The sequence below is a fragment of the Numenius arquata genome, chromosome 26, assembly GCF_964106895.1.
Source record: "Numenius arquata chromosome 26, bNumArq3.hap1.1, whole genome shotgun sequence".
In the NCBI taxonomy this organism is placed as follows: Eukaryota; Metazoa; Chordata; class Aves; order Charadriiformes; family Scolopacidae; genus Numenius; species Numenius arquata.
In genome coordinates, this window is record NC_133601.1 from 2,371,302 (window position 1) to 2,397,552 (window position 26,251).

Consider the following 26,251-nt stretch of genomic DNA (forward strand, 5'->3'; position numbering starts at 1 on the left):
CTCTGGCATAACCAGCCCCCCCCCCAAAAAAAAAAAAAAAAAAACAAAAACCATTTGGCTTCGTGGTTTGTTTCCCTGGCAAAGCATGGGGGGGGCTGATGGTGTTGTGAGGAGCTGGGACCCCCCCCCCCCACCCCCCGCCAAGTTCCCAGAACTGGGGGTTGCTGGAAACATCCCTGTGGCTGGTGGGGCCGCAGTTTGGCAGCATCCTGGCCCGGGGTGGGGGGGTGGGGGGAACTGGTGCTGGTTGGGGGGGTGTGTTGTGTGACCCCCCCACCTCTGCCCCCTGGCAGAGAGCCCTGGCAGCCGGCATGTATGGATGCCATAAAGCATCCAATGCCATACTGCATCTGTTGCTATAGCAACACTGGCGCTGGTGTCCCCCCACCCCCACCCCCCATTTTCCCTTGACACCAGTTTCCCAAGGGGGTGAGAAGCATCGATGGAGCGCGTGGGTGCTAATTAACCCCCTCGATTAATTAACGCTCATCCCTGTAACCCTCTCCCTGCTGGCAGGAGCCTTGTAGGGGGTGGGGGAGGGAGGCAGAGCTTTCTGAGCCGGGACCCCCCATCCCCTCTTGGCCAGCTTTTGGGGAGGAAGGTGATGAAGACCTCGGAGCAGAGGCCATCAGCCGTGGCCAAACCATGGCAAAATCCCAAAAATCCCAGAAATAAGCCATTTTTTTTTATTCCCCCCCCCTCTAATCCCCACAAAACCAGCGCCCTCGGAGCTACGCGCCTCTCAAGACCACCCCCCTCCCTCATCTCAAAGCTCCCACCCGTCCCTTTCCCCTCCATCCCCTCCCCGGTTGCCAGCCAAAGTTTTGGCAACCAGAACTCCGGGAATGGAAGCCAAAGGAGCCCGACAGGCCCCGGGGAAAGCCCAGCCGCCGCCGCCACCGCCTCCTCCGCAGCCTGGGTATTTTTTTTGCATGTTATAGCAAGGTGCATGTAACAAGGAGGGGAGTCCGCAATGGGTCGGGTGGGTGGGTTGAGTTCCAGCTTTTTTCTTTTTTTCTTTTTTTTTTTTTTGGGGGGGGGGTGGATGGGCTGGGGATGGGGGGTGGGGGTGTGATGGGTTATTTTTAAATTTTTTTATTTTTATTTTTTTTTATTTTTTTTTTTTTTGGCATTTGGGAGAACCTCTCGCCGCCGGTGCCGGCCCCGCGAGCCCTTTTGGCGGCGCTGGGGTAGGCACTGGTGGCCACCTGGCTCGGCGCGGTGGCAAGGACACGGAGAGGCCGAGTGGCCTCTGGCAGGGAGGACCTGAACCCCCCCCCCCCCCCCCCCCCACGGGGACACGAGTTGGGTGCAGTGATGGTGATTTTTAGGGTTCTCGATGCTGAAGGATCATACGCCCGTTGCCTGGAGACTGCCTCCTTTTTTTTTGTTTGTTTGTTTGTTTTTTTTAATTTTTATTTTCTTGCTTTTTTTTTTTTTTAGTTACGTTTAAAGGAGAAAAAAAAATGGTGAAAATGTTATTTATTGGCAGAAATTATTTAATATAATTTCTTTTTTTTTTTTTTCTGTGAACAAGGAATGAATTTGTTAGAACTGTCTTAATGTAAATCGGAAGTCATCTTTAAGGAGAAAAAAAAAAGCAAAAAAAAAGTTAAAAATTGACACAGTCGCTCGGCTCCGCTGTGCTTTATTTTTGGGGGGCGCTGGGGGGGCGGGGTGCGGGAATGCAAGGACCCCCCCTGGCTGCTGCCAGGATTTTAGGGAAGGAAAGGATGATTTAAAGGGTTTTTTAGGGTCTGTTTTCCGGCCCAGGCGGCGTCTCCCAGTCCTCCCCGGCACGTCGGCACTTGCGGAGCCGCTCCCTCTCCATCCTTCCAGGCCCCCCCTGGGTAAATAACCCTCCTCCCACCCCTCCCTGCATTCCAGGAGGAAGATGAGGGTATTTCCCGGCTTGTTTCACCCCCTGCTTCCTCCTTCATCCCTCTCACTGGGCGTTGTGGGCTTGCAGGGCTTTGGCGAGGGGCTTGTGGTGGCCACCATCCATTCCACTGGGCTACAGCTCCCATATCAGCCTGGTTGCCCCAGCTCTTGCTTTGTGGTCCCCAACTTTGGCCGGGCAGGAGGTGGCTCCTGCAGCAGGTCCTTGGGCTTGGCAAGCAGGTTGTGCTGGCCAAGATCCATCCTGTTGGGCTACAGCTCCCATATCAGCCTGGTTGCCCTGGCTTCTGCCTGGTGGTCCCCAACCTGGGCCTGGTCCCTGGGCTTGCAGGGCTTTGGCGAGGGGCTTGTGGTGGCCACCATCCATCCCACTGGGCTACGGCTCCCATATCAGCCTGGTTGCCCTGGCTTCTGCCTGGTGGTCCCCAACCTGAGCTGGGCAGGAGGTGGCTCCTGCAGTGGGTCCCTGGGCTTGCAGGGCTTTGGCGAGTGGTTTGTGGTAACTAGGATCCATCCTCTTGGGCTACAGCTCCCATATCAGCCTGGTTGCCCCGGCTTCTGCCTGGTGGTCCCCAGCCTGAGCTGGGCAGGAGGTGGCTCCTGCAGTGGGGCTATGGGCTTTGCAGGGCTTTGGTGAGCGGTTAGTGGTGGCCAGGATCCATCCCTCTGGGCTACAGCTCTGATAGCCTGGTTGCCCCAGCTCCTGCTTGGTGGTCAACAATCTGGGCCTGACGGGAGGTGGCTTCTGCAGCTGGTCCATGGGCTTGCAGGGCTTTGGCGAGTGGTTTGTGGTGGCTAGGATCCATCCTGCTGGGCTACAGCTCCGATAGCACCCTGGTTGCCCAAGCTTCTGCTTGGTGGTCCCCAACCTGGGCCAGGCAGGAGGTGGCTCCTGCAGCGGGTCCCTGGCTCCAGCATCGCCTGCTCTGGGGTGACCTGGCCTCCAGCTGTGGCTACCATATCTGGCTTCTCCCTTTGCTTGTGTCGCCATCTGGCCACCGAGTTCAGCTCACCATGTGCCTCCTGTTTGCCATCTCCAGCTCCTGGTGGCCACGATGTGGCAGTGTCCCCAGTCCCCAACTGACGGAAGCGACCGGGGAAGGGATGCTCCGGCTTCTCCCACCCTTTTCCCGGCTCTTCCCACCAAACGGTGGGGGACCCACATCCCTGGGGCTCCCTCCCTGTGGGCTACGGGGCAACTCCGGGGCCTCTGGCGTTTGCCCACGAGGGCCGTGGCCACCAGAGGCTGGTCCTGCGTGGCCGCGTGTTCCCGGCTGGCATCGCCGCGCTGAGCAAACAGGAAACACTCGCCCTTTGTTAATCCCGGCCCGAGCTGCGCGTTAAATATTTATCTGCGAGTGGAGGCTGGTGCCGGGGAGGCCGAGCCGGCCCCGGGTGGCTACTAGCCCTCGGGGACGGTGTATGAGGCCACAGAGGTGAGTCTGGTCCCTGATGGGGAGGAGGTGACCCCCCGCCCCGGGTGGGTTGCAGCGGTTTTGGGGTGGCCGGGACCCCCTTGCCCGCGGGAGGGTGTTGCCAAGGGGAGCTGTGACCTCCAGAGATGTCACTTGGTGGGTTGGAGGGGACTGTCACCCCCTCCCCGGCTGGCGGGGATGGGGTCTGTGTGTCCCCCCGCCCCTCCTCAGGGTTTAACCCTTTCCCTGGGTGTCCCCAACCCCGCTGTCCTCTTTGCCCTTGTGTCCCCGAGTTTCCCAGGCTCCTGTCCCCAACCTGCTTCCTCCCTGCGGAGTCCCCAGTTTGCACCAGTGCACGGGAGGAGCCATCCCGTCCCGCGTCCTCCAGGACCGTGACAATGGGGAGCACAACCCCCCAGCCCTGTCCCCTTTGTCCCCTGGGTGCCCCTGTCCCCTTTGTCCCCCGGCTGCAGCATCGTGATGGTGCCACCAGCCCCTTCATCCCCATCACCAGCTCTGGAGGGGGGGGGGACGGGGACAGGGGTGGCTTGGGGGGGACCGAGGGGTGGCTGGCGGTGGTTGGCAGCAAAGCCACCGTCCGTCTGTCCGTCTGTCGTCGTCGTCCCCCCCCCCCCCCCGTGGGGACAGAGTTCACGTGGGAGCGCGTGGGACAGAGGAAGGGCTGGGGCTGCCCCGTTTCGGGGCCGTCAGCACTTTTGGGGAGCCACGAGCAGGAAGGGAGCCGGGCGCTGCCGGAGGGGACGAGGTGGGCTACGGGGCAACCAGGGAGGTGTTCCCCAAGGCCCAGACCCCCCCCTGGGGGACAGAGGTAGCGGAGGGTCACCCGTGGGAAAGCAGGTGGCAGCGGGGATGGGGACTCTGCTTTTTGCCGTGTCCCCCCCACACCAGGGCTTGGGCCGGGGTGAGGTGGGGGGGGGGCGATGGGAGCATCCTCTCCCCCAAAAATCCCCTCTAAGCCCCCGGCTCCATCCCGGCGGGGGGCCGGCGACGCCGGGCTGGGCTGGCCCCGTTTCGCAAGCGGGGGGGGGCCGGGAAGGCGTTTCGTGGGGCGTGGGATGAGTTCAGCCTCTTGGCTCCTCTCCCTGGATCCCGGCCCTGGAAATGTCACTGGAAACTCTGAATGGGCCGGCCCCGCTCCAGAGCGGGGAGCGCTGCGGGGGGGGGGGAACCCAAACCAGCGCACCCCAGGGGGGCTGAGACATGTGGGTCCCCGCTGCCGGGAAGGACGGTGGCCGCTGACACACCCCCCCCCCCCCCCCCCAACCCCGGGGGATGCTGTTGGGGGGTTTTCGCCACCGGCCGCCCACGATGCGTTGAGGCCCCCTCCCCCCCCCCCTTTCCCTCCCCCGGCAAAGTTTGCGCCGTGAATTTTTCTTCCCCGCTGCTCCCTGCTCCGTCCCGCTCGCCGTGGGGCTCCCCGAGCCCCCAGACCCCCCCCTCAGGCCAGCGCTGGGCCCCCGGTCGGCATCGCCCAGGAGGTAAGAGCTGGCTTAGGCGGGGGGGGGCGGTGAGGAGGGGGTGACCCATGGGGACCTGCTCCCCAGGACCAGGCTTTGTGGGGACAGACCGCGGGAACGGGAGGGGCTGATTCCCGTGGGGTGGCACCGTGCTGGGGATGGGGTGGCAGTGGCCAGGGTGCCTTGGGGGGGGGGGGGAGGGCTGAGCCGTGGGGGTGGGAGCCTGCACCCCGCTTTCTGTGCCCCAGGGCGAGTCGTTCCCGGGGCCTCAGTTTCCCCATAGCACTTAATAACCATTAATTACAGCCTTGCTGTAATTGGTGATGGGAGGGAGGAGCGGGGGGGGGTGTGTGTGTGTCCCCGGGGCACACAGGGCACCGTGTTGGGCTAGCAGCCCCCCGGCAGCACCGTCTGCCCTGTTTGAGGGGGGGTCTGCACCGTGATGGGGCCCCCCCATGGCATCTGCGGGACCCATGGGGATGGAGATGCTGGGGACCAGCAAGGACACGGGTGTCCCCGGCAGGTTCCCGGGGCTGCCCTCGCCCCCAGACCCATCCGTCCAACCCCCATTTCCCCGCCATGGCGTCGGGAGCTGTTTCGGGGGTCCCGTCCCCCCCCAGTTGCCCCCCTCAGCCCTGTGCCGTGGCCCAGCGGTGAGTCATGGGGGGGGGGTGGGGGGGTGGTGGTGGTGCCGCCTCTCCTCTCCTCTCCTCCTTCCCTTCTCCCTTCCCTGTTTGCGCTTCAGGGCGGGGAAATATTTCTGCCTTTTCGTGTTTCTGGGCCCTGGCAGCTTTCCCGGCGCGGCACTGCCCGACGCCGCGGCCGCCATGTGCCCGGGCGAGAGGGCACCGGCGCTGGCTGGCTGCATCCCCACCACGCCGGGAATGATGTCACCTCGTGCCTCCCCCCGGGGTGTTTTCACCCCAAAAATCCCAGGGGGCTGGATCCGTCTGGTGTGGGGAGGGGGTCCGCGTGGAGAACACACGGAGGAGCCGTGTTTCTGGTCGGGAAAAGCTGCTTCCCCCCACCACCGCCACGATGCTCCCCGAGATGGGGATGGTGCCACGGTGGTTGTCACCCCGCCATGGTGGTTGTCACCCCGCCACGGTGTCCCCCTGCGCCTGTGAATAACAGGGGACGGTCCCCGCTGGTGGGGATGGGGATGGGATGGGGCTCCCCTGGAGCCCCCCAACCCTCTGGCAAAGCCTGGTGAAATGAAGCCACTGGAGGGGAGAGGGATGGGACCCGCCGTCAGCGCAGCCGCTTTCCCCCCGCAGGGCACGGGGAGCCCTGGGGCACCCCCCCGGCACCCCACGGCCATGGCGGGCCAGCTCCTGCCCCCCGCTGCTGGCCAAGCCCTGGGCATGAAGGATGTCCCCCCCTTCCACCCACCACTGTGGGTGCACACAGCGACGCGGGTGAGTGGGGCTGCTGCATGCCCAGGGGAAGGGGGGTGGGGTGGGATTTGGGGGGGTCTTTTCCGCCTCCATCGCTTCGCCGCCGCCTTGCCCCCCCCCTCCGCCAGCCCCCTCCTTGTGCCGCAGGTGCCCGTCATCCACCACCGTGGCTCCAACACCCTGAATTTCGACTTCCACCACCTGGAGACCCCTGGCACGGCTGAGCGTGGCCGGGCAGCCCCCCAGAGCTCAGGTACCCACCCCCAGCATCCCCGGTGGGGCATCCCCGGGGGGGGGGCATCCCCACGGGCACCCCCCAAGCGATGGTGGGCAGAGGGCAAAGGCTCAGCCTGCCCCCACCTCGTCCCCAGTGAACGCGTGGTACCAGACCTGGCCGGCCAAGGAGATGAAGGCAACCAGCACCTCGGCACCCACTAGCCCCATGCTCGGCCATGGGGCTACCTCTGCCTGTCCCCGGCCACCGGGCTGGTCGGCCACCTGGACCAAGGACAGCAAGCGGCGGGAGAGGCGCTGGGTGAAGTACGACGGCATCGGGCCGGTGGACGAGACGGGGATGCCCATCGCCTCCCGCTCGGTGAGTCGGGGGCACGGGGGCTGGGGTTGTCACCCCCCACCCCTCCTTGTCACCCCCCTCATCGTCCCACCGTGTCCCCGCAGAGCGTCGACCGGCCCCGAGACTGGTACCGCAGCATGTTCCGGCAGATCCACCGCAAGCTGCCGGGTGAGTCCCAGTGCCATGGCACGGGGCGGGGGGGAACACAGCACGGGGTGGCATGGCACCCCCTCACCTCCTCCTCCGTCCCCACAGAGCCGGAATGGGATGCCCATCACTGCCCCACGGGTAACCTCAGCCCCTCGCCCACCCCGGCGCCTCCGTCCCCCCCAGAGCCACGGAGAAAAGGGCTGTCACCATCTGTGCCCCCCAGTATGCCCAACGGGCTGGACTGGTGAGTGTGGCACAGCAGACCCATCCCTGTGGGGTGGCCCCAGAGCCGGGGCTGGGGGGGGGGGGGGGCTGCTGGCGCTGAGCTCCTCCTGGCTCCCCACAGGTCCAGCTGGGGTGACACCAGTGCCACCGCAGAGCCTGGCAGCATTTTTGACTACGAGCCGGGGAAATCCTCGGTGCTGGAGGAGCAGCAGCAGCAGGTAGGCACCCCCCCCCCCCAGCACCCCTGCCCCCCCCCCCCACTCTCGGCACCCCCCCCCCACCCCAGCACAGAGGGATGCTGGTGGTCAAGCGCCTAAACCATCCCCTTACCCTTTCCAGCCCTCAAAAGCGGTGCCACCATCACGGGCTCAGCCCATCGAGGTAATCTGCCAAAGGGGGGGCCAGGGAGGGCAGTTGGGGGTCCTGGTGGCCCTTCCGCCAGGATGAAGGATGATGGCGATGCCACCTTCGCCCGCTGTAGCCCCCGTCCTGCCCATGTAGGTGCTGCTGGAGCAGGAGCTGGAGCAGCTCAGCGAGGAGCTGGACAAGGACATGAGGGCCATGGAGACGCGCCGGGGTCCCCGCCAGGTAGGGGGGGACCTGGCCACGGGTTGGGGGGCACCCAAGGGACACGTGGGGCCGGCGGCGTGTACATCCAGCCGTGCAAGGCTCGAACGCGTGCGTGGCAGGATGCGTCCACGTCTGGATGCAGTACAGGGCAGGATGCCTCCACATCTGGATGCTGGCAGGGCTTGGAGGCGCGTAGAGCTGGCCCGGTGGCATGTGGCCACAGGGGGTGGCCGTGGCCGTGGCCGTGGGACGCTAGGACCCTGTCTCGCCGCCCCATCCGTCCGTCCGTCCGTCCATCCGGCGGTTATTGGCTCCGTCCTGGACTCCTTGGCTTCCCGCGGAGGAGACTCAGCCTCTCGGATGATTAATTTTTCTCTCCCACCCCCTTTTCCCTTCTCCTCTCCGGCAGAACTCGGCGGCTGCTCCCACCTCTCCCTCCTCTTCTCCGGCCTCCCCGGCGGCTCCGTGAGTAAAACCAGCTGCTCCCCCCGCACCCCCAAATCCCACTTCTCCGCACCCTCTTCGTGTTGGGAATGGGGGGCTGGGGTGGGTGTTGTGGGGGGAGTGGGGGAACACAGCGGCAGGACTTTCCCACGCCACGGGAGGGATCGTCCCTCCAGTGTCCCCCCCAGGTTCTGGCGGTGGGGGGGTTGGAGAAAACCGTGGACCCCCCCCCCCCGGAGCGCACACACACGCATACACACTCCCCCCAAAAAAGGCGCTTCTGGATGCTTTTTCCCCACCACACCCCGCCACGGGTGGGGGACCCGGCGCCGGGATGGCTGCCCGGTGGGTGGGACGGTGACAAACCGGGGCTGACCCTTTCCCCCCCTCTCCGCCCCCCCCCCCCCCCCCCCGCCCGTCCAGTCCGTGCGGGGACGCCGTGTCCCGGGTCCGGGACACGGCGTCCCCGCACGGACTGGACGGGCGGGGGGGGGGGGGCGAGGGAGGGGGAAAGGGTCCCCTTCAGATTCCCACAGTGTCCCTGCTGTCACTTATACAGGGAGGGGACACCCGTACCCCATGGCATCCCCCCCTCTCCCTCCTCTCCCCCCCCCCCCCGCCATCCCCTGCCGGAAAATAAACAAACAAGTGCCCTGCTTCTTGTAGGACCTACTCTAAACCCCCCCCCCCCATCCAGGGGTGAGCACAGGGGCTCCCCCACTTCCCGAACTCCTCATCTAAGGGCTGGGGGGGGGGGGGGGGGGGGGGGTTGGGGGAGGGTGTTGGGGCTCTTTAAGCACCCCCCAGGAGCGGGGTTATCCATTAGCCAAGCGGCCCTCCCCAGCGCTCGCCTTCTCCCTGCTTCCTGCTCCGCGGCAACAGGGACGTGCCACCGGCATCGCAGGCAAACTTTGGACTCGTCCCGCTTGGCTGCCACCGGGACGAGTCCCCAAGGGTGGGGGGGGGGGTCTGGAGCCGGGGAACCCCAGTGTCCCGGTCCCGGGGGACCCAGGGTCCTGGGGGGGGCTTTGCAGCCAGGGGACCCCAATGTCCCAGTGTCCTGGGGGGCTCTGCAGGCGGGGGACCCCAGCGTCCTGGTCCCAGGGGACTCAGGGTCCGGGGGGGCTCTGCAGCTGAGGGACCCCACTGTCCCAGTCCCAGGGGACTCAAGGTCCTGGGGGGGGCTCTGCAGCTGGGGACCCCGACATCCCAGTGTCCTGGCAGCTCTGGAGCCATGGGACCCCAGCGTCCTGGTCCCAGGGGACCCAGGGTTCAGGGGGCACTGCAGCTGTGGGACCCCACTGTCCCAGTCCCGGGGGACCCAGGGTCCTGGAGGGGCTCTGCAGCTGGGGACCCTGGCATCCCAGTGTCCTGGCAGCTCTGTAGCTGCGGGACCCCAGCGTCCTGGTTCCAGGGTACTCAGGGTCCGGGGGGCTCTGCAGCTGGGGGACCCCATCGTCCCAGTGGCCTGGGGGGTTTGGAGCCAGGGGACCCGGGGTCCTGGTCATGGTGAGGGCAGGGGGTCGAGTGGCAGTGGGGCTGGATGTGGGGCTCAGCCCCTGCCCTGAGCCGCTGTCACCCCCCCAGGAGTCCCCTGTCACCCCGCAAGAGCCCCCTATCACCCTGCCGGCTGCAGAGCCCCCCCAGCACCCACCGCCTGCCTGCCAGCCCCAGCATGGAGCGGGGTGGCCTGGGGCTGGCCAGTGACCGGAGCCGTGCAGCCCCCGGCAGAGGTGAGCAGCCCCCCAACCCCGAGCCGTGCCGTGGGGCACCCCGTGCACCCCAGTCCCCCCCCCCCCCAGTGACACCCCCCCCTACTCTTTGCAGACACCCTCCGGCCAGGGACCCTCCCCAGCCTGTCGGACATGGGGGACCCCACGGAGGCCATCAGGAGGGAGGAGAAGAAGGTGAGGCTGGGGTGGTCCCGTCCCATATGGGACCGGGGATGGCCGGGATGGAGGGTGTCCCCCCCCCCATAACTGCTCCTCTCCCCCCCCCAGATGAAAGCTGCTCGCCTCAAATTTGACTTCCAAGCCGAGTCACCCAAGTAAGTGATGGCGCTGCTGGGGGTCCCCCCATGGTCCCTTGGGGGGTGGATGGGGACCAGAGGAGCCCCGGGATACGGGGTGGCCACTCCGGCCGGGCTGGGGATGGGTCGATGTCCCCCAGGAGCGGGGCGAGCGGTGTCCCTGTCCCGCAGGGAGCTGACGCTGCAGAAGGGGGACATCGTCTACATCCACAAGGAGGTGGACAGGAACTGGCTGGAGGGCGAGCACCACGGCCGCGTGGGCATCTTCCCCTCCAACTACGTGGAGGTGAGCGCAGGGAGATGGAGAAGGGGGTGGCCGGGCTTGGCGACCCCCCCCCCAGGACTGACTGTCACCCATGTCACACACACCCCACCCTAGATCCTGCCCCCCACGGAGGTGCCCAAGCCCATCAAGGCGCCCACCATCCAAGTGCTGGAGTATGGAGAAGCCCTGGGGCTCTACAACTTCCGAGGGGAGCTGCCCGTCGAGCTCTCCTTCCGCAAGGTACCACCGTGCCGTGCCACGTCGTGCCGTGTCGTGCCACGTCGTGCCACGTCGTGCCACGCTGACCCCCTCCTCTCGTCCCCGTGGCCAGGGCGAGCGGGTCTGCCTGGTGCGGCGGGTGGATGAGAACTGGTACGAGGGGCGCATCTCCGGCACCAGCCGTCAGGGCATCTTCCCCGCCACCTACGTGCAAGTGCTGAAGGAGCCGCGGGTGAAAGCCACCCCCGAGGACTTCCCACCCTCGCCCGCCTCCGCCAGCCCCCGGCCCTCCACCGGCTCCCCATCCCTGCAGCACTCGCCCGGTCCTCGGGGTCCCGCTGTTTCCACCGGCTCCCCCCGGCCAGCGGAGCGGGGTCCTGGCGAGGCCGGGGGGTGCCCGTCCTCACCCCGCCACCTTGGCTTCACCTTCCCCCCCTCCCCAAAACTGCCCCGTGCCGGTGCCCCGAGCGCCTCACCGGCCCCCACCGGCCCCCCGCACCCTGTGGCCACCCATCCCCAGGAGCCCTGGTGCCCAGCCTGGACCCCCGAGCAGGTGAGAGACCCCCCCCCGGACCATCCATCCCCACTGGGGATGTGGGTGCTGCCCCATAACCCTGCACCCACCCTCTCCCCCCTGCAGCGCCCAGCCCCAGGGGCACCCACCACCACCCCCCATCCTGAGCCCGCCCCGTCCTACAATGGCTCCGAAATCCAGTGGACCCCGTAAGTAGGGCCGGGAGTGACACGGTGGCACCCAGTGTCCCCACGGAGGGGGGGACACACACACGGGTGGCGAGCTCTGGCCACGCTGTGTCTCGGCAGGTACCGGGCGTTGTACCAGTATCGGCCCCAAAACGCCGACGAGCTGGAGCTGCTGGAGGGGGACCGGGTGGACGTCATGCAGCAGTGTGACGACGGCTGGTTCGTGGGTGCGTGGCCATCGGGATGGGGACGGGGACAGCCAAGATGCCACCGCAGCCCCTCACTGCCTCTCTTTGCCCTTTTCTCCCCCCCACCTCCCCCACCTTCCAGGTGTGTCCAGGAGGACGCAGAAATTCGGCACTTTCCCCGGAAATTACGTGGCGCCGGTGTGACCCACGGCATGAAGAGGAGCCCGGCGGGTGGTGTGGGGCTGGAGGTCTCCCACTGTCCTGCCTTGGCCACCCTGTGTCCCTGCAGCGTCCCCTCCGTGTCCCCCCCAAGGGGACGAAGTGCCTCCAGCTCCCTCCCGCCCCTATGGGGCTGCCTCTAACAGGGATCAATCCCCCCCTCGGTGCAAGGGGGGGGTGTCCCCATTCCAGTGCCTTAATCTGATCCCGGTGGCTGTAGCCCCCCCTCCCTCTCTGGCTGGTGCCGGGGCGGGGGGGACCTGGCCGGTGACGGCTGTGACCTGAGATGCCAGTCCGGGGCTGTGCCACGCTCCCGGGAGTCGCGTTTGCTTCTCGTCCATCATTAAAGCTCAGCTCAGCCCGAGCCTGGTGGTGCCGGGATGGGAGGGGGCCAGTGGGATGATGCCCATGGGGAGATGTGGGGCTGGGGGGGGGGGGGGGGGGGAAGGCTGTGGTGGTCCCTGTAGGGTCACTGTGTGGGGTGACACTCTGGGGCTGTGGTGCTGCAGAGGGTTACAGCGCTGCGTGGGGCTGCAACGGTGTAGGGGGGGTGCCGCAAGGGGACACGTGGGGCGGCAAGGGGGCATGTGGGGCTGCAGGGGAGCATGTGGGGCTGTAATGATGCCCATGGGGGGCTGCAACGGTGCTTGTGGGGCTGCAACGGTGCCCATGGGGGGGCCTGCAACAGTGCGCTTGAGGGGTTGCGATGGTGCATGTGGGGCTGCAGGGGAGCATGTGGGGCTGCAATGATGCCCATGGGGGGCTGCAATGGTGCAGGGGGGGCTGCAGGAGAGCATGTGGGGCTGCAACGGTGCTTGTGGCATTGCAGTGGTACATGTGGGGCTGCAACGGTGGTCGTGGGGTTGCAGCGGTGCATGTGAGGTTGCAAGGGGGCATGTGGGGCTGCAGCGGTGCCCATGGCGGGGGGGGGTTGCAGCGGTGCATGCGGGGCTGCATGGGGGGCTACGACGGCGCACGGGGCTGATGCTGCGCGGGGTGCGATGGTGCACGGGGAGGCGACGCAGCGTGGGGCAGCGACACCCCGAGGGGCAGCGAGACCCCGAGGGGCAGCGACGCTCCGCGGGGGCCCCCCCCTGCAGCCCAGGGGGCCACCTCCCACGGCATCTCCCGGGCCCTGTGCCCGTGCCCCTCCCGCCCCACCGGGCCGATGGGGGCCGTGCGCCCCGTCGGGGAGGCCGTGCCCGCAGACGGCGCTGCCGAGCTGCCGCCCGGCCCGGGCCCGGCCCCGTTGGGCTCCGCCGGCCCCTTCCGAGGGGGCGGTGCTGCCGCCGGGGCCGCGCTCGCCTCCCGCCGCCCCACGGGGGCCGCCCGGCTCGGCCGCCCGCCGGTGAGTGAGCCCGGGGGGCTGCGGGGGCGATGGAGCAGGGTTTGGGGGGGGGGGGGGGGCCGGGGACGCGGGGGGTCGCTCACCCCGGGATGCTGCAGGCTGTCGGGGGGCGGCCGTCTCTCGGGGATGCGGTTCTCGGGGGCCCCGGGGTGCCCGGGGTGCCGCTCCCCCGGGCAGGGGAGTGGGAGTGGGGTGCGGACAGGCGGTCCCGCAGGTGTGTCCCCATGTCGCCGTGTCCCCGGTGACTCCTGGCATCGCCTGTCACCCGCCGTCACGCCTCGCAGGGTGCCAGGCGGCACCGCCAGCCGCCGCGGCCACAAAAGCATCGCTGTACGGCGGGGTGCGGAGCCCGGAGCCAGCAGGGGACGGAGGTGGGGTGCAGGGGACAGGAGGAGGGGTGCAGGGGATGGGGAAGGGGTGTAGCAGACAGAGAGGGGGTGCAGGGGACAGAGGAGGGGGTGCAGGGGACAGGAGAAGGGGTGCAGGGGATGGGGAAGGGGTGTAGCAGACAGAGAGGGGGTGCAGGGGACAGAGGAGGGGGTGCAGGGGACAGTGGTGGGGTCCAAGGGATCAGAAGAGGGGTACAGGGGACAGAGGAGGGGTGCAGCAGGCAGAAAAGGGGTGCAGGAGACGGAGGAGCAGACAGGGACAGGGAAGACAGGGTGACAGGGAAGACAGGGTGACAGGGAAGGGGTGCAGGGGACAGAGGTGGGGTGCAGGGGACAGAGGACAGTTGCAGGGGACTGAGAAGGGGCGCAGGGGACGGCAGAGGGCTGCAGGGGCTGGAGGAGGGACACAGAGGACAGTGGTGGGGTCCAGGGGACTGAGGAGGGGGTGCAGGGGCTGGAGGAGGGGTGCAGGAGTTTTGGGGGGCCCGGGGGTCGTGCCCAGGTGGGTGTCGGGGTCCCGGGGGCAGCAGACCTCCCTGCCCGGGGATGCTGAGCGGGGCTGGGTGTGGGGAGGGGGTCTGGGGTTTCCTCCCAGCGCGGCGAAGCCCAGCCCAGGAAATTCTTCCGGGCAGCCTCTCAAGCCCCTCTTTGTGCGCTTGGGATTTTTAAAATGCTTTCCCTGGCGGTTGCGGACGGGGTGCCCAGTCCCTGGGGCTGTGCCGGAGGGGTGGGACAGGACGGGGCTGGTGGGGGACAAGCCAAGCAGGGAGCAGGGATGACATTTAGGGAAGGGGACCGCCCGTTCCCACGGATCCCATCGAAGTCGGTTGTTACTGGGATGCCATGGGGACCCCGGGGGACCCTCAGCATCCTTTTGCCGTGGGGTGAAGGATGCGGGGGGGTGGGGGGTGGGGTGGTGGTTCTCGCAGCCCTGCTGGGTGTCAGGACCCCCGTGAGGAGCAGGATCCGTCCCTCGCCGGCCGCTGGCCGCCCTCGCAGCCACATCCTCCCCTCCAAACCCCGCTGGCTTGGCCCTGCCGAGCCCGGCCACGAGCCACCGGACTGGCTGCCAAGGTGGCACCGATTCCCTCGCCTTGCACAAGGCCCTGGGGACAGCAGAGTGACCTCGCCTGCCCCATCCCACTGTCCCCACAACTGGCAGCGGGTGCCCAGGACCCCCCTGTCCCCAGGGGGGGGCTCAGCTGGGGAGGAAGCCACCAGCCTTGGGGGGACAGGGGAGGCAAGAGGAAGCGGTGGTGGCTGCTGGCACCCGGTGACAGTGTGGGGATGTGGGTCCCCTCCCCGGAAGGAAGGCGCTGCCGGTTTCCATCGTGTCAGGGACGCTTGGGGTGTAGCGGGGACAGGGGGAGGCCTGTGGCGGGTGGTTGCAGGAGGAGGGGGGGGTCCCCTCTGCCTCGTCCCCCTGGCACCCCGGGTTTTCCTGATGCTCCCTGCCCGCCCAGAGCCGCCCGCTGCCATGTCGGTGACGGTGACCTTGGCCGGCCCTGCCCCTTGGGGCTTCCGCATCACCGGAGGAAGGGACTTTAGGAAACCCATCACCGTGTCCAAGGTAGGAGCCCCCCCACTTGCCCCCTTGGCCCCGGGGAAGGGCTGCCGGGACGCCGGGGCGGGCGCCGGGACGGGGTGCTCCAGGGAGTGGATCCTGTTTACTGTCCCTGAGGGATCCTGCTCCGTGGGAATGGCCCCACGGCGGGTGACGGCGGCGCGGGGACTCGTGACACCCCTGGGCTGGGCAGGGCTGTGCCGACTTCCCGGCTGTTGTTGACGTGGCCTTGGTCCCCTTCTCACGAGTGGCTACCCGGGTGGAGAGGCTGGCACTGTTTTGGCAGGGCCATGGGGACACCAGTGGGTGGGAGCATATCAGTAGGGTGGCATCTGGGGACCACCAAAGAGCTGGCCACATCCAACCACGTGCCGGGATGGATGCACGAGGGCTGTGGAGGGGGATGCTGCTTCCCTCTGGCGTGTGTGGGGCCGAGGGATGGCTGGTGGGGGGCTCAGCAACTCCGAGATGACACCAGGGCTGTCCCCATGTCCCCTTCTCCGTGGAGGTGACGGAGCGCGGGAAGGCGGCCGCGGGCGACCTCCGGACGGGGGACATCATCGTTGCCATCAATGGGGAGAGCGCGGCCGAGATGCTCAACGTGGAGGCGCAGAATAAGATCAAGCAGAGCCTCGGGCAGCTCCAGCTGCAGGTGGAGAGGTGGGTGCTGTGACAGGGGGTGGGAGGGGGGACACGGCAACCCAGACACCTGGGTCCCCAGCCCCAGGGAAACGAGGTCCCCGCATGGGCTGGAGCCCCCAACCAAGGGTGCAGGGGGTTGTTTTTCCCCTCCGGCTACTCTTGGGGCTGTGCCATCCCCACGGGAGCCCGTCCCGGCTCTGTAATTAAAGAGTCAGGTGCTAACGAGGGCAGGCAGCCCTGGCAGCCGTTACCTGGCCGACTGGTCCCAGTTGGGGGCCTGGGGCTGCTGCACCTTTCCCCCGGGGTGGGGGGCCGCAGGGGAATGGCCATGCCACGCCACGCCACAGGGGCTGTGTGCTCCTGGGGCAGATGCAGGACCCCCCGGCTCTCCCTTGGTCCCCCAGGTCCCCGGTGCCACCTCAGAGCCACACCAACGGGGACACCTCACCGGAGAGGCTGGCCACACACTTCCAGGTGAGCCCCAGGCAGCACCCCCCCCACCCCAGACCCCCCCAACCAGGGCTGATTCCGGCTGATTTCATCTCCCTTCCCCATCCCAGGACACGCTGCGGATGCAGGAGGAGACCCAGGGAGCCCCCAGACTCTCCTACCCCAGCCCCGCATCCCTCAGCCCCCCACCCGGCAGCAGCAGGTAAGGCTGGACCCGGCCACATGTGGGGCTGGGGGGGGGGGGGGGGTGGGCAGGGGTCCAGGCAGGGCCAGGGACCCGCCTGATGGCTCCGTCCTCTCTCCCCAGCTCGCAGCCCCCAGGGGAGGATTTTGCACATCCCAGCCTCCACCAGGTGAGTGGGGAGCTGGGGGGGGGGGTGAGTGGGGACAGGCAGAGACGCTGGGGGGGCACCAGTGCACCCTCACCCTTTGCAGCCCCACACCATCCCCCTTTGCAGCCCCACACCATCCCCTTTCTTAGCCCCATAACATCGCCTTTTGCACCCCCCAAAATCCTCACCATTTACAGCCGTAGATATTGCCCTTTGCACCCCCAAATCATCACCGGTTGCAGCCCCATAGCATCGCCCTTCGCAGCCCCAGACCATCACCCTTTGCAGCCCCACACCTTTGCCCTTTGCACCCCCCAACCATCGCCCTTCACGGGCCCACACCTTTACCCTTTGCACCCCCACACCAACATCCTTTGCAGCCCCACAGCATTGCCCTTTGCAGCCCCACACCTTTACCCTTTGCACCCCCAAACCATCGCCCTTTGCAGCCCCACATCTTTACCCTTTGCAACCCCGAACCATCACCTCTTCCAGCCCCATAGCATCCCCCTTTGCAGCCCCACATCTTCACCCTTTGCAACCCCAAACCATCACCTCTTCCAGCCCCATAGCATCCCCCTTTGCAGCCCCACATCTTCACCCTTTGCAATCCCAAACCATCACCTCTTCCAGCCCCATAGCATCCCCCTTTGCAGCCCCACTTCTTCACCCTTTGCAACCCCAAATCATCACCTCTTCCAGCCCCATAGCATCCCCCTTTGCAGCCCCACTTCTTCACCCTTTGCAACCCCAAACCATCACCTTTTCCAGACCCACAGCATCCCCCTTTGCAGCCCCATAGCATCCCCCTTTGCAGCCCCACATCTTTACCCTTTGCAACCCCAAACCATCACCTCTTCCAGCCCCATAGCATCCCCCTTTGCAGCCCCGTTGCCACCTTATCTCCCAGCCCCACTGCCTCAGGGACCGTGTCTGCCATGCCACTGATGCCACTGGCCACCTCCCCACCGCGCTGGCAGCCCCCTGGGCCCTGTGGCCACCAGCACACCTGTCCGGGGATGTTTTCCTGGCTCCTACCCGGCACCTTTTGGCAACGGCGCCAGCTTGGGGAGGCCAAACCAGTTTGGGGAGGCCCGTCCCTGCTCCCGCAAGCCCGGGGGACTGGGGCGTTGGCAGGGCAGGGACCCACAGCCTGGTGCACCCCCGGCAGCGCTGGGATGCCCGGGGAGCGGGGCTGGGATGCCCCGGGGTGGGGTGGGGGGGGCCGGGATGCTGCCCAGACCGGTCCCGGGATGCCCGCGGCCGCCCCATCCCTCCCCGCCGCGGTTTTTGGGCGGCTGCTGAGCCCCGCGGGGGCAGCCGCTGGCTCCGGGGTTGGCGTCTCCCTCTTCTCCTCCCTCCCCGCTTGCTTTATTCCCTTGTTTTTCAAGCCCAAATCGGGAAGCGTGGTGGCCCCGAACGCCGCCCTTCCCGGCTGCCTTTGGCCGCGGCCCCGGCCGCCCCTTGGCTCCTCCGGCCGCTGGCTCCCTCTTTCCCTCCCCCAGCTCCTTATTTGCTTTGGTGCCAGCCCCAAAGGGTCCCTCCATGCCCCACAGCCCCCCACCCTCCCCACCCCGGCCGTGGGGCTGGGGCTGTGCGGGATGCCCCCTGCCCCAAAACCCCCCTTCCCCAAAGGGGCGTTGAGGGGACAGGCTGTCCTTGGACCATGCTTTTTGTCACATCCCAGGGCGGGTTGGCGCTGGTGGGGACGAGGCCACGGCACCCGGCTCCACCCGGGCTTAATTTTAGCTCGTCCCTCGCCCGCTTGTGACCCCGCAGAGCCCCAGCACTGCCCCTCTCCCTCTCCACGGGGTCCGGGAAGGGGTTCCCGGTCCCTTGTCCCTTGTCCCCGGGCTCCTGCCGGGGTTTCCATCTGCGTGGCGGCTGCTCCCGGGAACATCGGCTTCCACTTAGCTGGGGTTTTGCCTTTCCTGCCTCTCCGGGGCCGCTAAGCAGGAGCAGATGGTGAGGAAGGGGATGGGCGCAGGCGTGGGGAGCAGTGGGGGTGCTGGGCCTGGGCCCCCCCACCCTAGAATCCCTCTGGTCCCAGCCTGGGAGGGGAGGAGAAGCAGCCCCAGAGCATCCCTCCCGGGGAGCTCCCGTCCTTCTGGGGACCAGGGCTTGGAAAAAGCCCCCGGACAGGTCCAGGGGTCCCTCCCAGTAGGAGAAGGGGGGGGGGGGGGGGGGTCTGCTTTGCCCCGGAGATGGCACCCTCACTCCCAGGCTTGGGACATGCTGGGGGGCCGCTGCTGCACCCCCCTGCCAGCCCCTCCCCAGGGCACCCAGAATCTCTCTCCCCATGCCAGGAGCAAGGAAGCCTGAGCCGCCAGAACAGCTCCCCGGGGTCCATCCTGCTGCCACCCCCTCGCCCACCCTCGCCAGGGTTGGGGACCCCCCCAAACCCCTGGCAGACGTGCAGAGAGCGCCGCCGCTCTTCTCCCTCTCCCAGCCTCTCCAACAGGTACGGAGCAGGCTCGGGGCCATGGGAGGAGGGGGGGGACACAGGGGTGGGGGACACAGGGGTGGGGGGACCCCCCCCCCCAGCCCCATGCACCCTTCCCGGCGTGGCAGCTCCGCACCCAGGGGTGCAGTTTGGGTGCTGCCTCGCCGAGGGAACCCCTGCAAAGAGTTAAAGTAGGGATGTGGGAGGAACGGGCAGGCTGGGGCAGCTCCCCAGGGTGGAGGGAGCAGGCAGCGGGGTGCAGCCCGGCGGACCCAAGTGTCCGGGTGCCGGGACCCCCCCACACCTCTTACCCCTCTCCCCATTTCCCTCCCCCCTCTCCTCCTTCTTTGGGGTGCCGTCCCGCAGCCTGGGCTTGGAGCCGGCCATGAGGCGCTTGGAAGAGGATTCCGAGGTCTACAAGATGCTGCAGGAGAACCGGGAGCTGCGGGTGGCCCCGCGGCAATCCAGCACCTTCCGCCTGCTGCAGGAGGCTCTGGAGGACGAAGGTGGAGGTGAGTAGGGGGGTGTGGGGGCCTGGTGGTTCCGGACAGGGTGGGTGGTGGGATTCTGATGGCCTCGTCTCCCCACAGCTGGCCCCGCAGCCCCTTTTCCCAGCCGGCTCTCGCCCAGCACCCACAAGCCCGTGGCCGGCGTCCAGAAGCTTCACGTCTGCGAGAAATGCGGCAGCACCATCGCGTGAGTGGGGCTGGGGGTGTGTGTGTGTGGGGGGGGGGGGTCATCCCTGGGCAGGATCTATCCTTTCCATCCCTCCTGCTGATGACCTCCTCCCCCCCTTCCCCGTTTCCCCCCCCCCTTCTCCCCGCAGGACGCAGGCGGTGCGGATCCAGGAGGGCCGGTACCGGCACCCCTCCTGCTACGCCTGCGCCGACTGCGGCCTCAACCTGAAGATGCGGGGCCACTTCTGGGTGGGCGACGAGCTCTACTGCGAGAAACACGCCCGCCTGCGCTACCAGGGGGGGCCGGGGGTGGCCACCACCCCCACCACCGTTTCCCCCCACTCCTGAACCCCCAAGCAGCGGCACGGTGCGATGGGGAGCTCGCCGCCTGTATCCTGCCCCCCCACTTCCCCCCCCCCCCCCAAGCCGTGTCCTGGGGAGCAGCACGCATCCTGTGCCCCCCGCCGCCCCCCTGCCCCAGGATGCCCCACCAGCCCCACTGCTTTGGTAGGGTGGGGGGGTCTGCGGTGAGGGGAGGTGTTGGGGGCACCGGCGGGTTGTGGATGGCCGGGGGAGGGCAGGGAGGGGGGGGGATGCGGTGCTGCTGCCCGCCTTTGCCCTGGCTGTGTCAGTGTGTGTGATGAGCTGGGTTGGGTCTCAGCCTGGGCTGCAGCAGCTGCACGTGCCCGGGGACACAGCAGGGACATGGCGGGGCTGGGGGGGGACGGGACATGACACACACATACAGCTTGAGCACTTAGGTACCAGAGGCGGGGGGGGGCTGGCAGTGCTTTGTACACTGACTGCAAAGGGCTTCTCCGAGATATTAAACCAGATCTCTATATAAATATAATATATATTTGCTCCACTCCCGTGTCTGGTCTGTGCCGAGGGTGGGGGCAGGCAACCTATGCCCACCCAGGGTCCCCCCAGTACCCAGGGTGCAGTCAGGGACCCCAGACCCCTCCTGCCTGCGCCCATAGCAGCGATGGGGAGTTGGCAACAAGCCCCCCACACCCCGGGAAGCGGGGGGGGGTCCAGGACTTGGCACAGGCTCCGTGGCACGGGGCAAAGATGCTGGAGCCCCATGCAGGGGGTCCGGTGATGCTCAGAGCTCGGTGCCCCCCCTGCTCCCGGGAAGGTCAGGGCTCTCCACGGGGCCGGACTGTCCCCTCCCTGCTCCGGGTGGCCCTGGGAGGTGTCAGGGCTTTATTGCGGGCTGTTGGCTGAGGCCTTTGTCCTGGGGAGGCCCAGGTGAGCTCTTATCGCTGCTCCCCACCCTCCCTGCCTGTTTGCACGGAGATGGGCTTTGCTCTTATCTGGGATTCACCCTTCTCGGCAGCTCCCTGAGCCGGGGGCGGGGGGAGAACCAGCCCCTTCCCGTGTCCCCCAGGCAGTGGGGACAGCCAGCAGCCCCGCTCCCCTCGATTCTGGGGGAGAACCAGCCCCTTCCCATGTTCCATCCCCCCCCAGCCTGGGGGAGAGCCAGCCCCTTCCCATGTCCCCCAGGCAGAGGGGACACCAGCAGCCCCACTCCCCTCGATTCCGGGGGAGAACCAGCCCCTTCCCGTGTCCCCCAGGCAGAGGGGACACCAGCAGCCTTGCTCCCCTCAAGTCTGGGGGTCTCACCAGCCCCTTCCTGTGTCCCCCAGGCAGTGGGGACAGCCAGCAGCACCACTCCCACTGAGCCTGGGGGAGAACCAGCCCCTTCCAGTGTCCCCCAGGCAGAGGGGACACCAGCAGCCCTGCTCCCCTCGAGTCTGGGGAAGAACCAGCCCTGCTCCCCTCGATTCTGGGGGCGAACCAGCCCCTTCCCGTGTCCCCCAGGCAGAGGGGACACCAGCAGCCCTGCTCCCCTCGAGTCTGGGGAAGAACCAGCCCTGCTCCCCTCAATTCTGGGGGAGAAGCAGCCCCTTCCTGTATCCCCCAGGCCACGGGGACAGCCAGCATCCCTGCTCCTCTCAAGTCTGGGGGTCTCACCGGCCCCTTCCCGTGTCCCCTGGGCGGCGGGGACAGCCAGCATCCCTGCTCCCACCGAGCCTGGGGGAGAACCAGCCCCTTCCCACGTTCCCCAGGCAGAGGGGACACCACCAGCCCCGCTCCCCTCGCTGTCCTGCTCTGGGCAGGGTGACTCCCCTGTCCCCTGTCCCCACCGCCTGATATGTGCTTGGGGTGCACTGCAGCCCCCCCCCCCCCCGTGCACCCCTGAACTCGGCCATTGAGGCACCACATCCCACAGCCCCCCTGGAAGGGATCAGCCCCGTACCCTTTGCGGGTCTCACCGGCCGGGGGGGGGTGTGTGTGTCCCTGCCGGGTCCCATGCAGGCGGGGGGGGAAGGTGTGGGGGGGGAGGCAGCGCTCATTCCTGCAGCCCTCAATGCTATTAGGGCTTTAATTAAGCATCCCCAGGGAGGGAGGGATGGAGAGGGTCCTGCCCTCGCCACCAGCCCGGCAGCTAGGGAAAAAAGAGGAATAAACGCTTCTGCCTCGGGGGGGTCGGAGGGCGTGAGCCCCCCCCCCCCCCCCACCTTGGTAGCAAAGGTGCTGCCCGGGCAGGGGGCGGCTCCCCCTGCCCCACCCCGCCCCATAGCCCTGCCCCATAAAGCAGCGGAGGAGCTCCGGGGCCACCCCCTCCGCCCTCCCGCTGCCTCCTGCCCGGCCCCCCGTGAGCCCACCCCGGTCTTCTGTCCCCCCCCGACCCGGTCTTCTGTCCCCCCCTCCGCCCGGGGATGCTGCGCCGCCGCGGAGCCTTCAGCCTGGAGCCGCTCCGCGGCCGCGGTGAGTCGGAGCCCCCCAGGGGCAATGGGGCACCCCCAGGCAACTGGGGGGTCCCTGGGGTCTGGGCTGAACTGGGGGGGGGTCCCCAGCCTGCGAAGTTCATGCTGGAGGGGATCCTCAGGGATCCCTGGTTTGGGGTGTCTGTGCTGAAGGGAGGTCCGGGGGGTCCCTGGGACCTCCTAATTAGTGCTCCTTGTGCTGGAGGGGGGGACCTGGGGGCCCCTGGAACCCCCCAGTTAGTGCTGTCTGTGCTGGAGGGGGGGACCTGGGGGTCCCTGGAGCCCCCCAGTTAGTGCTGTCTGTGCTGGAGGGGGGGACCTGGGGGTCCCTGGAACCCCCCAGTTAGTGCTGTCTGTGCTGGAGATGGGACTTCCCAATGTGTGGTATCTGTGCTGAAGGGGGTCTCTGGACCCCCAGTTTGTGCCCCCCCCGCTGGAAGGGGCCCAGAGTGCCAGCTTTGGTGGGAATTCAAACCAGTTTTTGCCTCCTGGTGCTTGGGCTGATGGGGCTGTGCCTGCACTGGGGTCAAGCCCGTGGGGGTCCCAGAAACCCACAGCCCCCCACTACGTGGGCCCCCCCCAGCTCAGGCTGTGGTAGGAACCCTCCAGCAGCAAACCCCAGGGGATACCGGGGGGGGCTGAGCTGGAGTTGAGGACTCAGTGGGACCCCCAGCACGGTGGCATCTCCCACGGGGGGGGGCAGTTTGAGCCTCAGGGTGATGGGGTACCCCCCCCCCCGTGCCCCCCACTCTGCTGAGGTTCCAAGCCCCGTGGCAGTGGGGCAAGCTGTGGCTGGGGGGAAAGCAGCCCCCCCGGTGTGTGGGTCCGTCCCTCGCAGCCCATGGAAATTCGGCGCGTGGGAGCGGGGCTGCTGGCAACCGGCCGTGCCGGGGCGTCGGGGCCACCCCACGGCATTGCTGGGATTCATGCGGCCACTGAACGGCGGGATTGTCCCCCCCGGGCCACCGTGACCTCCCGGTACCGGCCTCCGTGCCGTGCAGGCACCGGCCTCCAGCCCACCAGGGATACGGGATGCGGGGTGAGTGGCTCTGGACCTGGAATTTGGGACCACTGGGGAGCCCACAAAGGGTGAGGGATGCGGGGTGAGTGGCTCCGGACCCGGAATTTGGGACCACCGGGGACACCCCGAGGGTGACTTCCATCCAAACCGGAGCCCTGAGCGGGGTTTCCCAAAATCAGTGGGATTTATCCAGCAGCGGGCTGTCTCCTTGCAGCTTCCCGGTGCCCAAATCACCCTCTCGCCTTCCCGGTTGGGGGTGGGAAGGGAGCCCTTAACCACCGGCCCAGCCAGTATCGCCCATCCCAAATCCTGAAAGGAAAACCAGTTGGGAACCAGTCCTGTAATGAGGTGCCTCTGGATACAGGGCCCGTCGCCGGCTGGGGTGGCTTTAAAAGGGAGCGCCGGGACGCGCGCCCGGCAGTCGGCTCCGGCTCTCGGCGATGTGGGGTGGCTCCCGCGCCGTCTGGAAGAGGAGGTTCAGCTGCTGTGAGTGTTGGGGACACACACACACACACACACGACCTGAACCCCCCCCCCAGCAGGGGGTTGATCTGGGGGTGGGCAGTTCTGCGCCCCGAGTTGAATACCGGGGAGGGGGGGCAGGGGGGGATGCCAAAGCTTCGCTCCCCACCTCCCCGAGCCCTTTGATGTGGCTTGGCTGGGAAGGGAGGTGGGTGCCGGGAAGGGAGGTGGGTGCAAGAATGGCTGAGACACCCCACCACCCCCCCCCCATCACCGCGCTGGCGATCCCACCCTGAGCCGCAGGGTGGTGGCGGGGACATCCCGAGCGGTGATGTGTCCCCCCCCGCCCCCACCAAGGACCTGGTTGTCCCTGGAACCATCCTATGGTTGGGGGGAGGATGGACCCCACGGCCTGGCTGTGTCCTGGGTCAGTGACAACGGGGTGACAGCCCTGGCCAGGTTGGGGTGAGGATGGTGGGTGTCCGTGTCCCCCCCCTGGGGCAGCCCAGCAGTGTGGGGAGGGAGGAGGGAGACGGGGGCTGGGTGCGGGGCCGTGTTTCTGGGGAGTGGTGACAACGCGCTGTCATGGTACGAGCGTCCCCCCGGCACAGGGCAGGGCGGTGGGGACCCCCCAGGAAAGGGGGGGTCCCTGGGAATGAGGGGGCTGTAACTCTGCATGGTGACAGGGAGAGCGACCTCAGGCATGGCTGGAGCTGCTGCGGGGTGGCTTTGTTGGGGGGGGGCGGGGAATGGGTCTGACGGATGGGATTGGGGGGGGATCACACCTGGGCATGCCTCCCCCTGGGGACCCCCCCACCCGATACCACCCGGCCTCCCTCGCCCCCGCAGATGGTCCCTGGGAGACGGCGGAGAGCTGCGTGGTGCGAACCTCCGCCAGCGTCTACCGCCGGCTGCAGGAGAGCCCCCGGCAGCCCCCGGGGGGGATGAGCACCTGGGGACCCCCCCCACCGCCACCCCTCTCCCCCCGCAGCCCCCCGGCGAGCGGGCGGCTCCTTAAATCCGAGTCGGAGGACTCCGGGGTGGAAATGGCCAGCAACGAGCACTCCCCCTCCACCCCGCTGGGATCCGAGAGCGGCTTCTCCCTCGACGGCTTCCCACCGGAGAAGAGCCCCCCGGGAGGCGAACCGGGCACCGAGCCCCCCCGGATGCCCCGTAGCCGCTCGGCTAGTAAGAAGCTGGTGCAGGCAACGCAGCGGAGCAGGAGGCAGCGGGTGCCGGGACGTTGCCCGCGCCAGCTCGGTCGCCGCAGTGCCAGCGCGGCCGAACTGCGGGCAGAGCTGGCGGGGGACCACCGGGAACCGGAGGAACCCAGCGCCGAGGACCCCGAGGGAGCGGTGGGTGCCGGGAAAAAGGGGGCTACAAACTCGGGGAGGGGGGGCCTTGGAAACTAGATCGTGACCCCCCCGCCCCGCTTGCCCGTAGGCGATGCTGCCGGTGCCGGGGCAGGGGTTGCGGTACCTGGAGCACGTCTGCCAGATGCTGGAGCGCCTGGCGCGGCTGCAGCAGGACAACCGGCTCCTCCGGCAGCAGGCCATGGATGCCCGGCACGCCCGCCCTGACGCCACGGTGAGGACCGGGAGGATGTGGGGTGCAAGAATGGAGGGGTGGGGGGGGCGGATTCTGGGGGTGTTCTCAGCTTCACACCCTGTCTCTCTCCTCACCCACAGCCCACCCGGGAGCCTCCGGCCGCGTGGAGGGGGGAACGGTTCCGGCCACGCTCCTGCTCGGACAGTCAGGCACCAGGTGAGGGGGGGGTGGGATGCGGGGATGGTGGCCAGACCCCCCCCCCCCAACACCAGCTTTGACCCCCCCACTGGCTTTGTCTCCCCCCCCACCTTTCCCCACACAGCACCTGACCCCGGGCCGTGCCGGAGGATGTGGGGGCACTCAGCCAGCTCCCCCAGCCTGCTGGACCCCTCCGAAAATGGGGTGAGCCCCCCGACACCGGACAAGGTAGGGGCCGAGGGGGTGGCGGGGCCACGTCGTGGGGGTGGGGGGTGTGTGTGTGTGTGTGTCCCACAGGTCCCCCCTCGTTGATTGTCACCTCTCCACCCCCCCGGCAGGACGGCCGCTCGCACTGGGGCCGGGTGAAGGTGCTGCTCACCCGCCTGACCCGCCGCTCGCTGCGGGGGGGGCGCTGCAGGTAGGGCTGGGGACTCCCCCCCCCCCAACCACCCCCCCCCGAATCCCCCACCCCTGGACGGAGGAGCTGCGCATCACCTATTGCATCACACCCCACTGGATGACGTCACATCCACCCGGGGCCGGTCCCCGGCCCGACGACACCCCCCCCAACACCTCTTTCCCCCCCTTCACCCCCCCCACCCCCCCCAAATAAAGCCTTTTCACTG

General features: G+C 67.8%; 3 protein-coding genes across 3 annotated transcripts; all 3 read left to right on the forward strand.

Annotated features, from left to right (window-relative positions):
• The first annotated feature begins 973 nt into the window (after positions 1 to 973).
• Positions 974 to 12,137, forward strand: SORBS3 (sorbin and SH3 domain containing 3). Its single transcript, XM_074164075.1, is given in 21 exon segments — positions 974 to 982; positions 3,788 to 3,997; positions 4,000 to 4,080; positions 6,070 to 6,210; positions 6,337 to 6,442; positions 6,561 to 6,784; positions 6,868 to 6,931; positions 7,019 to 7,157; positions 7,260 to 7,356; positions 7,478 to 7,519; positions 7,640 to 7,726; positions 8,118 to 8,177; positions 9,762 to 9,885; positions 9,980 to 10,059; positions 10,153 to 10,199; positions 10,353 to 10,467; positions 10,561 to 10,686; positions 10,778 to 11,218; positions 11,306 to 11,388; positions 11,488 to 11,594; positions 11,698 to 12,137. Coding segments are annotated over 21 exon segments (2,445 nt in total). The 3' UTR covers positions 11,760 to 12,137.
• A 2,851-nt stretch (positions 12,138 to 14,988) lies between these two features.
• On the forward strand, positions 14,989 to 19,967 carry PDLIM2 (PDZ and LIM domain 2). Its single transcript, XM_074164263.1, has 9 exons — positions 14,989 to 15,081; positions 15,584 to 15,735; positions 16,122 to 16,191; positions 16,278 to 16,369; positions 16,475 to 16,520; positions 18,806 to 18,960; positions 19,309 to 19,454; positions 19,533 to 19,638; positions 19,769 to 19,967. The coding sequence occupies exons 1-9, from the start codon at positions 14,989 to 14,991 to the stop codon at positions 19,965 to 19,967; spliced, it is 1,059 nt and encodes a 352-aa protein (XP_074020364.1).
• A 3,890-nt stretch (positions 19,968 to 23,857) lies between these two features.
• On the forward strand, positions 23,858 to 26,047 carry C26H8orf58 (chromosome 26 C8orf58 homolog). The gene is made up of 6 exons (XM_074164151.1): positions 23,858 to 23,903; positions 24,729 to 25,234; positions 25,323 to 25,466; positions 25,568 to 25,643; positions 25,750 to 25,853; positions 25,964 to 26,047. The coding sequence occupies exons 1-6, from the start codon at positions 23,858 to 23,860 to the stop codon at positions 26,045 to 26,047; spliced, it is 960 nt and encodes a 319-aa protein (XP_074020252.1).
• Positions 26,048 to 26,251: the final 204 nt, after the last annotated feature.

Excerpts from the sequence above, each read along its gene's own strand:
- PDLIM2 (XM_074164263.1), top strand. The coding sequence starts at position 14,989 with ATGTCGGTGACGGTGACCTTGGCCGGCCCTGCCCCTTGGGGCTTCCGC. Across the intron at positions 16,192-16,277 it reads GGCTGGCCACACACTTCCAG|GACACGCTGCGGATGCAGGA; the intron begins GTGAGCCCCAGG and ends TCCCCATCCCAG. Across the intron at positions 19,639-19,768 it reads AAATGCGGCAGCACCATCGC|GACGCAGGCGGTGCGGATCC; the intron begins GTGAGTGGGGCT and ends TTCTCCCCGCAG.
- C26H8orf58 (XM_074164151.1), top strand. The coding sequence starts at position 23,858 with ATGTGGGGTGGCTCCCGCGCCGTCTGGAAGAGGAGGTTCAGCTGCT. Across the intron at positions 25,235-25,322 it reads CCGAGGACCCCGAGGGAGCG|GCGATGCTGCCGGTGCCGGG; the intron begins GTGGGTGCCGGG and ends GCTTGCCCGTAG. Across the intron at positions 25,644-25,749 it reads CTCGGACAGTCAGGCACCAG|CACCTGACCCCGGGCCGTGC; the intron begins GTGAGGGGGGGG and ends TTCCCCACACAG.